Raw genomic sequence first — 17,200 nt, 5'->3', positions numbered from 1 at the left:
CTTTTTTATGAGATTTTATACATATTATAATATTATATTATATTTTAATATATTTGTAAACTTTGATAACACATTGTTTCAGTGTTTGGAAATTGTGTTTTTGTCAATACCAATAGCCTTGTGGTTACTTTCTCAGTGATATCCTATTCAAACAAAGGCATGAAAATCCCATAAATATAACTTCAAAAAAGAGTATTTTTGTGTTTGAGATACAAAGGTTTCTGCCAGACAGGCACAATATTAAGAATAATAAAATTGATTGTTTAAAAGTTTAATAACTTAATAAAAATGGATTAGGATCGGTCAATAGCCATGTTTTCTTTTACAATAAAATAAATCTGTTATACTCGAGACTATATTCACAGTTTAGCACAGCCTCTCTTGTACTTAAATTTAATTATTACATTTTTATAAATTAATATTTACATTTTTAATAAGAGTGAATATTCATTTTATTGTGGTATTCAAGAACGTAACAAGTAAACATTTATAATTTATTCAACCTCATGTGATTCAAAACCTTTATATTGTCGCTGTTCTTTCTCCATGTTAAAAGATGTCTAGGAAATATTAATATTAAAAATGAAATACTATGTTGTCTGTGCTGACAAGCACTATTTTTATTATTTTCATTGGTTAGAAATTGCAAAACATTGACAAACATAAAGGGTGACTCATAATAATGATTCATGATAAAAATGATACACGATTTTTGAAGGACAGCAGCTATATGTTCAGAACCAAAAAGAAGATATTTTGAGAAATGTCTTAGTGGGTTTGTTTCCATACAATGAAAGTCAATGGTGGTCAATATTATTTGTTTACCAGCATTCTTCAAAATATTTTCTTTTGTTGTCTTCAGAAGAAAGAAAGTCATACATTTTTGAAATCACATGTTGAAATGATGGTGAATAAATGATGCAAGAATTCTCATTTTGTGTAAACCATTCGTTTAACTAGAAATTTCACTGGTATTTGTATTGACTACTGAAATAACTGTCATTATAACACCTGCTCTGTTCATACCAGCCATTCTAATCTCATTTCAATTCCATTTATTCCTTTATTTTGCCTGTTTGACTCTGGAAGCACAATGGGATGTGTTGTCTCCCATACACTTTTCAACTGTCTTCAGGTCAGGTAGAGCATCACATAAGCTAGATGTTCCTGAACCAAATTCACAGCTGGGGTCAGGCTGATATTCTAGAAGTTCCGAAGGTTGGTGAAGGGAACCCAGCGGATTCACAACCGATTCATTCAGACGGAAACCCCAGAGTACAGCAAAGTTTGCATTGGGACCATCGGATAGAGTTAGCACAGTGTGTAAGGAAAAGGAAACACATATCAAAAGTGTTCATTGTTTACAAAGTAGAGGGTTTGAGAGCATTACAACCCTCCCATTTTCCATGGGAATCGAACCTCAGGCATGGAAGTCATGTTTCTCCTTTAAAAAATGGTGAGCTAGGGTACAGGCCAACACAGAATTTGAGGATTTTAAACATTTCCTGCCCTGATTTTGAAGCACATGGAGTTGAGGGCACTCCTGTTGGTAGCCGAAAGTCATGTTAGTCTGATTTTGGTCAATATAAACATTTCCTAAACAAATAAATATTGATGAAATTATCTTAAAACTAATTATAGGAATAATGAGATTTAATAAGAAAACAGTTTTCTGTTGAATTCTGCGGTACAGATTGCATTGCTTTATAAACTGATAATGTGAATATCAGGGAATATTCACCTAAAAATACAAAATATATATAATTTATTCACCATGATGTTGTTCAAACCTGTATATGACACTTATTTCAGTGGAACACAAAGGAAGAAATGTTGAGACATGTCTTGTGTCCATATAACGGTGGTCAATGTTGTTCGGTTACCAACGTTCTTCAAAATATCTTCTTTTGTGTTAAAATCATATAGAGAATGAATGACAGTAGAAAGAAAATCATACACAGGTTTGAAATGACATGAGGATGAAGTTGAAGCCTGACCAATCCCATTCTTGAACCAAAAATCCTTAATAATAAATCTGCAATATTCCATAAAAAATATATATATATACTGTACATATATTTCATGGTGACTTTAAAGGCTGATTTAAGAGCAGGTGTACCTGTCTGAATGTTCTTCCAACACCTGGTAGATGCTTATGCGGAAAGTCTCGTTGTCAAAGCGTTCTGCAATGAAATCTTTGTAGATCCTGAACTCCGCAGCCGTCACCGCCTCGCCCTCCGGAATCTTGGAGAGGTCAAAGCGGAATTCTCTGTGATGGCGACGCACAGGCAAAAACTCCTTATCGTGTTCAACTGTGGGAGAACAGTGTTTCATATTAGAGTTTACCAAATATTTGCGCAGCAAAGCAAGGAAAGATTGTGACATGTATTGTTAATTGAAACATCACCTTCATGTGCGCTAAGAAAAGCCATGCGTGAACACAGAGCACATGTCTACACAGATGTTTGAACTCTCAAGAGCCTCCGATTGAGACACAGCGCCGCAGACAGCTTTATGTGGCCATTTTTCTCAAGCTATTCCCTCGATCTTATTTACTTTTCCACAATCTTTCCCTCCACTGCTGTGGTATGGAGTCTGTGAGGCAGAAGGTAACTCTCACTGTCCCATCAAATCCTGTTTACATTCTATCAGCATGACCAACGTGACACATTCTGACATTGAAACTTGAGTATTTTTAGTAGCCAGGAAACATTTGAAATAGTTCATTGCACAATGAAAGATTAGTCGGCTAATGCCATTCCAGAAAATGATTTACTGTATTTCCTTTTGTGGAACACAGACTTATAGATTTTGTAGAATGCACCGGCATTAACATTCAAAATGCAATGTTGTATAATTTAAGTATGTTAAGGGTGAATTTCTATTTTCTTACTTTGGGTGACATGGTTTTATCTTTTTACATTTTATCCAAAATGAATTTCAATGGATTCAATTTATAAATTTCATCTATTGCAGGTTTTTAATTTTTCATATAGTGAATAGTTTTTGATTGTATTATTTAGATTCAGAACTGTTTTTAGAGGTTGTGCGTGATGATGTCATAATTTTCATAAAATTAAGAGAAGACAAAATGAAACGGTAATCCCTGATCAGTTTTAAACTGGGAGGTGAGGTTGTTGGCAGGTATATGTTGTTATCTGTCTTTCACTTTTCAAAGATAGATAAGCCTAGTCGAGGACTGAGATTCTCTCTCTCTCCTTACTTTGTTTTGGCTCTTTTATCACAGCGTGAAAGTGCTACACAGACACACAGACAATACAGGCCTTGTTGACTCTTCAGTCTGTACATCAGAGCCAGAGAGAGCAGCTGTAATCCTCATACCTGTTCTGGCATCTGTTAATAAAAGACTCAACTGTCAAAATAACTTCACATATTACATTGGAAATCAAGTGGCAACTCAACAAAGCTGAATTATTAAAGACAAATTTCCTAAAAGGCACAGTTCACCCAAACAAAATGATATGCTGTTTTTTAAGTAAAACACTTCACGTATGTTATATTTGGTCCTACAATGACAGCTCATAGTAAAAGCAAAATGAGTTAGACTGCAAAAGCGCCGACTTGTGTGCTATATTTCGCTATATTGTAGCTGAAACCATACTGTATGATAGCTTGTGAACTATTCCTTTGAGAATAAAAATGAACATAAAATATACGTAAATATGGGACTGGTTACTATTTTTTGTTTTGGCAAAATAATGTTTTGGCTAAATATCAGTTGGTGTTTAAAAGGCATCTAAAACATCAATAAAAAACAATTCTATACAGAAGATAATCTAAGTCTAACGTGATCTGTCTTGGCTAAATACGCTCACAATATTATTCGGACACTCTCCAATGCCAACATCAAGCCAGGCAGAGCCAGGACATCTTTCAAAATTACTCAACCTATATCCATCTGAAGAAAGATGGTACACCTCATGTAGGATGACATAAGGGTAAATCATGGATTACATTCATTACATTTACCTTCATGCATTTGGCAGACGCTTTTATCTAGCGACTTACAATGCATTATACTGCACATTTGTTTCCAAATGACAAAAAGTTATCACCTAGGCGTTGTTAGTGGAATGCTCTAACCACTGAACCACAGGAATGATTAAAATTCATTATTGGCTTAACTAATGCTTTAAAAAATCATAATCTTGTTTATATCATTAGTTGCATTATATATAATTTGTATTTGGCATATTACTTCTGTCAGTCACTCTACAAGACATTTCTTCTCACCCCATCGTCTCATACTTCTCTCTCCTCCATCTGACCCCTTCATCATTTTGTTTTCCCTCTGTACCCATCCTCTGCCCTGTCTCTCCATCTGCCACCATCTCTCCTCATCCTCCTTTCATACCTCTATTAGAATGGCAGCACAAAGACTCCAGTGTGCAGTTAGGTGAATGAGAGAGATGTAGAGAGAGAGAGAGAGAGAGAGAGAGAGAAAAACGTGCACAGATCCGGTTACCCAGCAGTGACGATTAGCAGGGGCATTCCGTGTCTCATTGTCCCGCTCTTCTCAGAGGAGTGGAATTGTTTACACACCGTTCTCATTCAGAGCTGCCCCTGCATTGAACCCCCTGGGTGCCCCCTCGCAGGCCAGACGTACCACCAGGGCCACCTGTGCCCGCTTGGCTCAAAACGACAGCTCTAACAGAACCCCCAGATCAACTTGCATTAAAATTCTGTCTTCACGCTCTTATCATTTCAAACATATATGTCTTTTTTTCTTCTGCAGGTCACAAAAGAAGATATTTTGGAGAATGTTGGTAAGCAAACAACATTGGCCTCCATTGACCTCAAACCTTAAATTCTGAATCAAAGCTCGACTTTTACAACTCACTCTCTTCTTCTCAAACACGGTCTCACTCTTCCTGCTTCTATCTCTCTCTGTCTTTAAGACAGTCTGTGTCTCTCTGCCAGGGGAAGATCAAACAATCCGCTCTAAGTGCTTTTCCATTTCTGTGAAGATTTTAATGGATGACGTGCACCAAGCTGTCATTGCCTCACCCTTACACCATAAAAACATACCTCCGGGAATGTGCTTTAATAGACACTGCAAGGCAAACACACACAGTACAGTGACCATCAAACTGGACAAACTTATATTTGTCCACATTATTTTTATTTATTTAAATTTGTTTAAGTAAAACATCACAAAAATTGAAGATTTTTAAGTTACATAACTGCAAGTTTTACAAATACGTCAAAATCATGTAATTTCACATTAAATAAAATGTATTTGAACGTATTTTTCTGCCGGCCCAGCTGCTGGAATATAACCGTTTTTCAACAGTGTTGGTGATCTTTTTCGAACAACAGCCACCTGCTCATCAATAGCATCAGTAGAGCAAGACCAGAGGAGTATCATTGTGTGTTGAGACGTTTTTTCCTATTGTGACCTCATATAAATGAGATCACACACACACATGTCCACAAACACAGCGCACGTGGCTACAGATATGATACATCAGGACAAATCTACTCCAGGAAACATCTGCAAGCTTGGACACACACGCACTAAAGGATGATCGCAGCAGTTGTTCTGTTCCACCCTGTTACCAATAAATAAGATCTCAATGTAGCAGCCAGAAGTGATGACACAAGTAAGCGTGTGTCGGTCATCCATAAACTCCTTGAAACCCCAAATCTCTGGTGAACTGGGAGCCTGTGGCCCTGTGCAGGTGCACTTTCACTGGGGACACAGATGAGGGCGGACGTCCCCTCCCTCCCTCTCTGAGCTTGGCCCATCCGTCCATCATGACTTCCACATTAAAGGGAACATTATCAACTGTGTATGTTCTTTCATATATGTCTCCATTTTTGTAGTGAATAGGTTTGTGCTAAAAAGATCTCTGCCTTAAAAACAGTTGATTTTTTTTATGGCGCCAATACTTGTTTTTCTGTGTCTTCGGTGTCTTATAAGTTGCCCATGCATGCATTAGACACGTAAAATTAAAAAAATCGGAATAAAAGATTAATTCTATCTAAAAGTGAATGCTCACCCAGACCTGCCTGAAACGCCTCGTGTAACCACACCCCCACAAATCTACATCAGTTTGTGGTATGATTTGACTAAGACCACCCAATTGTATACACAAGTAAGGTGGGCGTACCTGTCAGTACAATTGCTTTGGCACCTGATGTTCCAAATATTGTAAGAGGCGTTACATTCCCGTCACACGCTTGCAGTATTCGACCAATCAAACTACACACTTGTTAACTGGCCAATCACAGCACACCTCGCTTTTCAGAGCGATGAGCTATGTAAAAAATCGGAGAGTTTCAAAGAGGCGGGCAAAGAGGTACAAACATGCACGGTATGTGAAAAATACAATGTTTTTAAACCTTCAATCGTATATAAACATTGCATCACATCTAAAACAAACTATAATATTCATTTTAGCCGAGTCATATGACCCTTTTAATATATTTCATTGTTTTCCAGTATATTCCTTTATATTTTGTTTCGGTTTTGATTGCACACAGGTTGGATGAAGGTGAATAAATTATGAAATCATTTATAAAAAAGAATATATAAAAAGAATGGGTGAAGAAATGGGTGAAGTATTATCTACATTCTTTTCAGTCTGGGATAAACAGATTTCTATCTTTTTGTGGGTTGGACAAAACAGGTTCATATTTCCCTAGACAAGGTAAGACATCTGGATATGAAACGCCTTTGAAACTTCCAAATGTTGTTTCTGAATGGAGACCAGAAGAGTCTGAACAATCTCCTCACTTCTCTGTGAATAGTCACCGACGGTGTTTTATCATCTGCTTATTTCCATCTACTCTTTCTTCCTCACTCTCTCTTTCTCTCTTTGACTCTCAGTTCATATATATGGCAGTGATTAGCAGCAGGGCTTGGTGTAATTAAACCTAAGCGGGCACATTTATGACTTCCTCTGGGAGGAAACAAGCGGCGGGCTGCGTGGTTGCCCTACCTGTGTTAAATAAACATTACAGATGAAGATAAAGAGAGAGTAAAAGGACATTTATATGGGCTCAGTCCTGTATTTACTGTATGCTTTATGAAGCCCAATGCCCACATGCCTTGGTTCACCATGCAGTATTTCAGAAACACACTCCAAGCCCAAATTCTCTTTATGTTGGAGACAATGATTTATACAGAACATGTGGATTGAACACATATGATGCATACTTAAAACATTAAGTTGGGTTTAAGCTGGTAATCATTTTTATATCATTATTCTTTGTATAATGTCAGTAATATTGAAGTCGCAATATCAAAGTTGTCAAATGGCAAAATCGATGCCATTAATATACCTGATGACATCATTTAATAGTTCACAAAATGTAATTTTAATAACTTCAAAACATAAAAGTAAGCGACATCTGTACACAAATAACAATGGACCTCCGTCTTGTTGCAGAACTGTTGCTAGCGTTTTTATTGAAATCATCAATGAATCTCACATTGTAGCCAACGTAAAGCTCACATGTTTTTTTTTAACCCGTGATCTACAACTTTTTGTGAACAGAAACCAATGACGCAAGAAAATAAAAAAGTAATATTAAAACCGTGCCCAATTACTTTTAAACCAATTGATCTAGTTTTAAGAATAGATTACAGTATAGACGTTAGAATACAAAAGGCAAATTAACCCTCAGGTTTACAAACGTTCCCAACAGATTAACTGCAGGTGTAGTTTATCACATGACAAAGTGTTTTGCGGCAACTGTATAACAAACACTACGTACAATAATATTAAAAAGATTGATGCTTTCTTTTAAGGTTAGCGCACTCAAAGATGAATTATTGTTTACTCACCCTCTTATTGTTCAAACCCCTTTAGGCTATTTCTGTTCTTCTGAAGTATTGTTTTTGTGTGTGTGTGTTTTTTGCTATGGCAGCGGATAGTGACCGCCTCTTTGTGTTAGAGCTGTTAACGCACCTTTATCACAGCAGAATTGAACACCGGAAGTGCTCATCAAAGCAGTGTGTCGATTCTTCCGGTAACGTTTATTGACTTTATGAGAAGAGATATTCTGATGATTACTGTGAACAGATTTTTACAAACTAAACCGAATTTTAATCCAATAAAGTCATTCTGAGAAAACAGTGGCAGGTAAATTTACGTGATTATTTCACCACACTGTGTCAGTCAGCGCTCTAAATTATTGATCACAATGCTGCAGTGTGAGAATGAGCATTTATTTTTATTTTTTTTAACTATTTGTATCACTGTTGTGTGTAATTTTTCATATTCTTTAAGTTAATGCATGTAATTCACAAATATGCCTAAATTCATTGATATTTAATGTAGTCGAGTTGTCGTTGCGTTACTCTCCCAAGATTGTTTAATTTCTTTTAGGCAGTTATCATGCATTCAGCTATTTTAAAGACTGGATTAACAATTCACATAAGCAATACTGCTCACACATAGGCTATAAGTTACCGTATACTCAATAACCACTATAGTACAACCATTGATTGTTCATTTTCAGAAAGATTGCATATGACTCGTTTAAAATGTAAAATCAACATGTGACGTTACGAAATATGACCAGTAAGAGAAAACACAGGATTGTGGTAGGTTGGGAAAGAAATGTATTTCTTATTCAGAATGTGGATTGGGATGGGAAATGTATTTATATGAACATTTTTTTAAGCAAGTTCAAGTGAAAAAAGCCTCCGTTTCAAATGAATACTGCACACAAACGTACTTCCGTATGTTGTTTTGAAAGAATGCACTTCATCTCACCGTATCAGTCACACCCATGCTTTCCTTAAATAATTTTGTGTCAGGAAATTGCGAAAACTAAGGTTAGGAGGTGGATGTTTAGCTTAAAAGCAGCCCGGTGCTACAGACACACTGCTGGTAAGTGCATTCAGCAATTAGTTTGAACTGCGTTGCAATACCACCGGAAAAGCAATACACTGCTGTGCTAACTGGATCAAGGCCTGGTTTCACAGACAAGGCTTAGCTTAAGCCAGGACTAGACCTTAGTTAAATTAGGATATTTGAGGCACTTTTATAAAAACACTTTTGAAAAAACATTACTCGTTTCTATCTTGAGACATAACAATGTCACTGACATATTTTAAGATATGTCAGGGCAAGTTTAGACTGGTCAAACATTCATTTTAGTCTGGGACTAGTTTTAAGCCTTGTCTGTGAAACCGGGCAATAAGAAGTTTGATAAAGGTCCATTAATCGCGATTAATCGCATCCAGAATAAAGGTTTGTGTTTACATAAAATATGTCAGCGTACTGTGCATATTTATTTTGTATACACAAACACATACATGTATTTAGGAAATATGTGCATGTATATATTTATATTTTTATATAATTAACATTTTTATATTTGCTTTTTATATTTAACGTTTTTTTATACATACACATGCATGTGTACATTATTATACATACAAAATTAATATGCACAGTACACAGACACTATGTAAACACAAACCTTTATTCTGGATGCGATTAATCGTGATTAATCGTTTAACAGCCCTAATTTGTTATATACCCATTTGTATGCGTTTAGGACAATTGGAAAATACTGCATGAGTTGAGTCAAATCATTTTATAACACTTAATCATTTTGAAGCTTGAAAAGAGGGTCAAAATCCACTTTCATTGTAGCCAGAAAGCCAAAACATTTGGGTTCTGTCAAACAGACAAGGGTGAGCAAATAATGACTAAACTTTCAATTCAAGTCACAAATTGAATTTTCCTTTTAATGTGCTGCACTTCATTACTACAGAAATCAACATCTACTTCCTCCGCTGTACCACATCAATACAGCAAGACCAAAACCCACCAGTTCACCACACACTGAGTGTGCGTGTGTGTTTGTGTGTGTGTGTGTGTGTGTGTGTAGACAAAGCCGTTATGAGATCAATGTGACCTCTAATTGGAAACACACCACCAACACACAGACAAATGAAAACACACATTATTTACGCCTCATCTTTATGTTTTATGAACACACTCGCATTCACCTTATTGTTATTATTAAAATTACTGTCACTACATTGTTTTTTCTCTAAAAAGTATGAGATACATTTCCTGTCCAAGCCTTTTAATCCATAACAAGCTGTTTTAAAGGGCACAAAACCAAACCGCTATTTGGCAGCAGATTTCGATGTCACACATGTGTTTAAAAAAAGCACTGAAGCCGAGCACTTCCTCCACACACACACACACACACAAACTGTGTTTAAATGTGGGATTATGAGCAGAGTGCTCACGTTTAAATTACGCAGCTGCTTTTGTTACACACACCGAAGAACTGCAGAGATGAGGTCACTCCTCGTTGCTTACAAACTCCACACGAACGGCTCGCCAACATCCCCCTGACCACCCATTGAACCTTGATATCTCAAATCTAGCTTGCTCGTAACAAAGTACTTTGAAATATGAAGCAGGTGGGGGTTTCAAGTGTGTACCGGTAAAATCATTGTACACAGAAGTATTCACATAATAGTGGGAATTGAGGGATTTATGATTAAGGCTTTGTTTACTTGTAACAATGCATTGTGGGATATGGAGCAGGCAGCGCAGAACCGGGGCTTGTGAACATGACATGTATCAGTAGGTTAACACCTCTGAGGTGGGATGAGAGGAAAGGCCGCAGTGACACTGCAGATTAGACTGCTTGTCTGTCTGCTGCCTTCACACCTTCCACCCCAACCTGTGTTCTTCCTCTGCTCAGCAGGACACCTGAGATCTTTCTTTTTCATCTATATCTCAGCTTCTCTCCGTTATTGTCTTTTTACTCACGGCCATCATGCTCTTGACACAACACTGTCTTCGGACGCATTTATGTTTTTCCCTCTTGCAACCAGTCATTTTGGAAATATACCTTTACATAGCATTCTTATCACCTTTTAAGATGACAGTTCACCCAAAAATCTAAATTCAGTCTTCATTAACTCACCTTCGAGTTGTTCCAAATCTGTATAAATGTCTTTGTTTTGATGAACACAGAGAAATATATTTGTAAGAATGCTTATAACCAAACAGATCTTGCCCCCCAACTGACTCCCATAGTAGGAAAAATTACTATATCATTTTTTTGTTCAGTTGAACACATAAGAAGACATTTCGAAGAATGTAGGACAGCAAACAGTTCTGGGGCACTTTTGACTACCATTGTATTTTGATGGACTGGCCAAGCATGTCTTCAGACCTAAACCCTTTTGACCATCTGTGGGGCATCCTCAAAGGGAAGGAACTCTATGCCCAAGAGGGTTAAGGCAGTGCTGGAAAATAATGGTGGCACACAAAATAGTTTTTCTTCATTTTTACAGTTTTGGAACAACTAAAGGGTGAGTAATTTATGAAAGAATTATCATTTTTGGGTGAACTATCCATTTAAAGAGATACATATTCTTATTTATCCCATTAATTTGTAACGGGCTCTACCATGAAAGAAAATTAGAAAGACATACTTTTATCATGTTAACACCTTGTACATATTTCAACCCCCCCCCAAAATAACCATCAAAAAAGGCCAATATCTGTTTGTCTGGTTCCATTCTCATTTTCTCATTTTGATTTTGCCTTCTCTTCTAATTTTACGGGCGTAGCCTCGGCACCACCTTCTGCATCCTGACCAGACTGGCTCCCAATATAGAATACAGGAGAATGCAGAAATATCCTCTAAACTATCCTTTCTCATTCTTACAACAGCACACAGATGTGACACATACATAAAACCTCATTCAAATCAAACACCTGAGTGAGTACAATGTGGATAAAGGAGTAAAATAAAAAATAGGAGATCATTCTAAGTGATAAATTCTTGATGTATTGTAGCCATTCTAGACCAGTGTCTGTTGAATTTCAACAAAATCAAATCTCAAGAGTGACAAAGTCACCCGACAGCAATGTAAAATACTATCATATGTATTTTTTTAACTTTCCCTAAATATATGTACAAAATCTTAATGTTGTTTTGGTTTAAAAGTGTTAAACATGTTTTCATTGCAGTATTTGAGGTCTGACAAAACACAGAGCATATTTTCTGTTAACTTGACCTGCTTGTCCAGTTTTGTACATGAACACATACCTATAAATAGTAATTGAAAGTATATGTTTGTAGGTGGATGTTGGGGAATAATTATCAAAATATGATACTTTTCAGAAGCGTGACAGTAGCTAAGCTATTTTCTGAATAGTGCCGTTGTTCTAGTAACAAACAAAATGTTCTATCAACAACCAGTGTTAGGTGACAAAATGCTACACTGCTGTTTTAATCACAAACACATATTCAATTGTATCCGATTGATTTGAATCTGTGTGCAACTTTCCAGTTGTAAGTGTAGTAAACTCTTTTTAAAGCTTACAGCTTGGAAAACCACACTTTCAAAGTAGCCCCAACTCTTTTGTAGGTCATCCACACACAAAACAAATAAGCAACGATTTGTGTGGCAACATACGGCACTCAAAAACCCCTCTCACGCACACATTCATCCAGAAAGCCATCCACTTGGGCAAGAGTTCGGTTTCAATTGTACTGTTGCGCTGTTGTTTATTTTGTTAAATTAAATCCAGAGACTCTTAGTGAATTAATGAAACAATTCTGTTTAGCTCGAAGCCTGCCTGTGGTATAAGCGTTTCCTAAATAAACTGATGTAATATTGGCCATATTCATTTTCCACACTAATTTGACACACGTTTCAGTTCCTCATAAAAGAAGCCTGTTTGCATTTATTGCTCGGCTCTAATGGGTTTTCATTTGGCTCAAGTCCTGCGATGCGTTTCTGTATACAAAGATTAATACAATATGAATACACACAAATATATGGATTCAGACTCCAAATATGGAACACTTATCTATGATATCTATACAGATATAGATATTATAGATTCTTTATGTATGATTATAAGGATATATTATAACAGTTATAATAATGCTGTAAAAGATTTTGTTACTTAAAATTAGCAGAAATGAGCACTTGCATTTTTTGAATCATAAAGGAACTACAGTTTTTAGCTACAAATCATCTTTACTGACCAAATAAATCTTGAATGGCTTGAGGGTGAGTAAATCACAGCAAATTTTCATTTCATAGTGAGCTAATACTTCAGAATTGAATTGAATCCAAAAGACAATTATGACGTTTTTAGGTGTGCGCTCTGTCATTTTTAACCATTAAAAGACATTAATCACATAAAGAAATAGTCATTATAAACTGTCTTTAAAATTATTGACTTTGTCAATTGTTGGCTCATGAGGGGATGAGAGTTAAAGGGATAGTTCACCAAAAGATTAAAACTGTGTCATCATTATCAGCCTCATGTAATTTCTATACCTGTATAAACTGAGAAAGTTATTTGGAATTTCAATTTTCATTCTGGGAAATCATTGACCACCATAGTAGGAAAATTGAAATGGTAGTCAAAGGTGCCCAAGAACTATTTTCCTTAATTCTTTAAAATATCAAATTTTGTGTTTAGCAGAACAATTTTTTTATAACATCTTATCCAATTTATTCAATACTATGGTAGAACTGAAAATTGCTAACATTCTTCAGAATATTTGTATTTGTGTTCATCAGAACACAGTAATTTATTCATTTTAGTAAAAGATGACACAATTAAGATTTTTCGATGAAGTATCCCCTTAAGACATACCGAATTCTACCCATTCTATCTCAGTAAAATTACAGAGCACAACTTTAAGAGGTTTTTGTTTCATTTCCAGTTTTCCACAATAAATTGCATAGAAGACAACACGTGGCACAACTTACCACCCCCTTCTAATCTTTTAAAACTTCTAATCCTTTAAAGACTTTAAAGTCATATTGAGTCTCACCTCATGCAAGTAAATGCAAACTAAGTGCATCAATTAAAAGATTATTCTCCTCTCTAAATGTTTCCTGTTTCTTCTGAGGTAAAAGTGCACCAAAATACACATAAAACTACACACTAATTTTGTACTTGATATATAAAAATTTAATATTAGTCATTTTAAGAAAATCTATGTGTACTTACCTGTCATTTTAAACCTGTATGACTTTCTTTCTTCTGCAGAATACATTTTGAACAACGTTGGTAACCAAATAACGGTACCCATTCACCCACTTAAAACCGCTGTTGTTAGGTTACCAACGTTCTTCAAAATGTTTTCTGCAGAAGAAAGAAGTATCTTCTAGTGCTCTGCAGACGTAAATGATGACAAATGTTTCTGGGTGAACTATCCCTTTAAAGGCAGAGTAGTGGATGTTAAGATACTTCTAACCAGCATGACAAAAACGTTTCTGGACAGGATTTTCTACTCAGCCTTTAGGTACACTTACTGTCATTAAATAAAGTGTATTTTAGTGCTCTATTTTTTGTTTCCCAGTGTACACGCACTAGCTCTGGCACGACTGAAATCTCTGTATTTGCTTAACCACACTGAAGCTATTTACAGAACTAACAAAAGTGCTCAAAACTGAGATGGATCCAATCATATTCCTCTCTGTTGTCCTTCACATTCTTCTCTCTTCCTCCTGCGGTTTATTCTGTTGATTGGACTAAAGAAAACAACTGTTGCACTTTGTCTGATATTTCCCAGCACACAGTGAGACCTGTGGACTGCTGCTCTGTAACAATGTGTTACACAATGTCAATGCTCTTGAGCGGCACAGGGGTGAGTGAGAGAACAGCCGGGTTAAGACCTCCTATAAAATGTCTTTTTATCAGAAAGAAAGCAAGCAAGCTCAATCTTGGGACCAGCTTTAGTAACCGTGTTCTCCAACAGGTAGGTAGACAAGTTACAGTTTCCCAAGACAACATGTCAAGGCAAAGAAACTACAAACTCAACAAGAGGATACAAATTCAAGTCTCTTTCATTCTGTGCCAAGCACGCCGGCGGGGACGTTTTGTTCTCTCTAATATAAGGTAATCTTTTTCCATTCACTTGCTATGTTTATTAGCAAGACTTCATCAGTCACATCGATAACCAGTAAATACATGTTCTCAACCAAAAGATCGGACATGTGTAGACTATAGGCCAGCAGTTTCAAACTCTGAGATGTCCTTTCTTATATAGTGAAACTAACCCGTGTATGTGTGTGTTTTGTTGAGACTGAAGGAGGTGGGGGGCGTGTGCGTGTGTGTGTTTGGACTTTGAGCAGATAAAGTTCCTCACACAGCTGCTTTGGCCTGCAGATGCACAGAAACATCTGTATTAACCTCTGGCAGTGTCCCAGGGGCAGCCTGCCGAGAGCAAGAATGTTAGAAAGGCCCTTCCACAGAGACGAAAGCAGGGATGAAGAAAAAAGAGGCAAAAGAAGAAAGGGATAAACATGCTGAAAGCAGAAGAAAGGGTCAGGAAGTATCTGTTTAGAAACCCTTCTTAATGTTTTACCATTTAACAACAGCAGTTACTTTATTATGGCATTCAAAGGCATATTTACAGGTATATAACACAAAACATGTCCCACAATTTTACCTACAATTAGCTTTTAAAGAGCAACATTAAAGGTGCCGTGTGTACTTTTTATGGTGGATCTATTGACAGAAATGTAATATAATATGCATGTCTTCAGATGTTTATAAAGACCTTACATAATGAAGCGTTATGTTTTTATTATCTTAGAATGAGCTATTTCTATCTACATACACCGCGGATATGTGCATGGATATTGCATGAATTCCCTTGCATGAAATTCACCATGTTGTTTCTACAGTAGCCCTAAACGGACAAACTGCTCTACAGAACGTGTTTTGTAAATACTTGATCTCCTTAAGCAAAGAAGCGAAAACGTGACAACATCTTAGCTTTGTGTCAGCTGCCGTAGTGCTTCGAAAGGGAGGGGAAAAGTGAGCCGTTGATTGCAATTCGCAACCTCACCACTAGATGCTGCTTAAGATCACACAATTGTCCTTTCAGGGGGAAATTGAGACTTTGCTAATTAAATTAGCAAATTAAAAACAGGTGGTCAGTAAAATATTCAAATTGATTTGTTTTTCATAACTATTTTCCTGTTTTTAACCCGCTGTTAGGGCCGGATAATAAGCGTGAGTAAATGATGATGATTTTTGATTTGATGGATAAACTAAGCCTTTTAAATACTTAACTCCTCCACCCTGAACATTGACTGTGTGGTGCACTTAAACTTGCCAAGCACTTGTGCCAACACCCACACCTCTCACAAATAATAAAGTATTCAACAACTAAACAACGATCAAGTCCAAACAGGGCAATAAAGGGATGGTTACATAAAATTGAATTTGTTTCATAATTTACACATTCTCATGTCAGTCCAAACGTGTATGACTTTCTGCTGCAGAACACAAAAGAAGACATTTGAGGAATGTTGGTCACCAAACCTCCACTTAGTTTCAGTGTATTGAAACAAAACCACTGAAACATTTCTCGAAATATCTTCTTTAGTGTTCCACAGAAGAAAGAGTCAAATCCAGTAGATATGAACCATGGAAGTTAATGGGGGGGAAACTGTTTTGGTTATCAATCTTCTATATTGTTTGTGTTCTGCATAAAAAGAAAAACACACCATTTTTTTGCTCATCATTGATGTTAAATAATTAACAGTACATTTCCAATGTATTTTTATTCATCCATGATATATCTATAAAACACAGTATGGGGTATCTTCTTGTGATTCTAAATCAAACGTTGTGAGTCACACAGCATTTAATAACAAAACATTGCTAATCTTAACAAATTGACCTATTCCGCAATAGTTCTCCCACAAAGCCACTTAATACCTGACCTAACTTGCACTATAAAACAATACAACCTGACTGCCAGAAAATATCTCTCCAGAGATTGTGTGCGTGTGTGTGTAGTAAAAGGTAACTTCCATGAGGATTACCTATTGTTGTAGTGCGACTCATGAGAGTTTAATGCTCAGATGAGGGGCTCACAGAAATAAGGACACACACAGTCACACTTGTGATTCACCAAACCTCATGAGGCAGTACTTGCAGACTCAAAACAAAAGGTTTAAAGGGACAGTGCATCCAAATATAAGTAAACTGATATCTTGCAAAATCTCCACGCTGCTCAATACATTTTGGATAGTGACTGGCATTCCTAAACTTAACAAAATTAACGGAAGACAAGATTTTCATCAAATAACGACAACCGAAGGTCTTTCTGATTAGTTTTGTGTGATAGGCGACTACATTGTGTGATTTGCCAGGACAAATATTTGGGAATGATACTTTTAATTCCTTTAAATGTGTGT

The 17,200-nt window shown here is 36.4% G+C and overlaps 1 protein-coding gene across 1 annotated transcript in view; it reads right to left on the bottom strand.

Annotated features, from left to right (window-relative positions):
- The window catches only part of LOC130408814 (bone morphogenetic protein 7-like), a 33,934-nt gene that overhangs the window by 6,171 nt on the left and 10,563 nt on the right, over nucleotides 1-17,200 (bottom strand). The window contains exon 2 of the mRNA XM_056732252.1: nucleotides 2,120-2,312. Coding sequence (XP_056588230.1) covers nucleotides 2,120-2,312 — 193 coding nt within the window. The remainder of the gene's footprint in view (nucleotides 1-2,119; nucleotides 2,313-17,200) is intronic.

The sequence above is a fragment of the Triplophysa dalaica genome, chromosome 20, assembly GCF_015846415.1.
Source record: "Triplophysa dalaica isolate WHDGS20190420 chromosome 20, ASM1584641v1, whole genome shotgun sequence".
NCBI lineage: Eukaryota > Metazoa > Chordata > Actinopteri > Cypriniformes > Nemacheilidae > Triplophysa > Triplophysa dalaica.
This window is presented reverse-complemented; position numbering and strand designations above follow the sequence as displayed.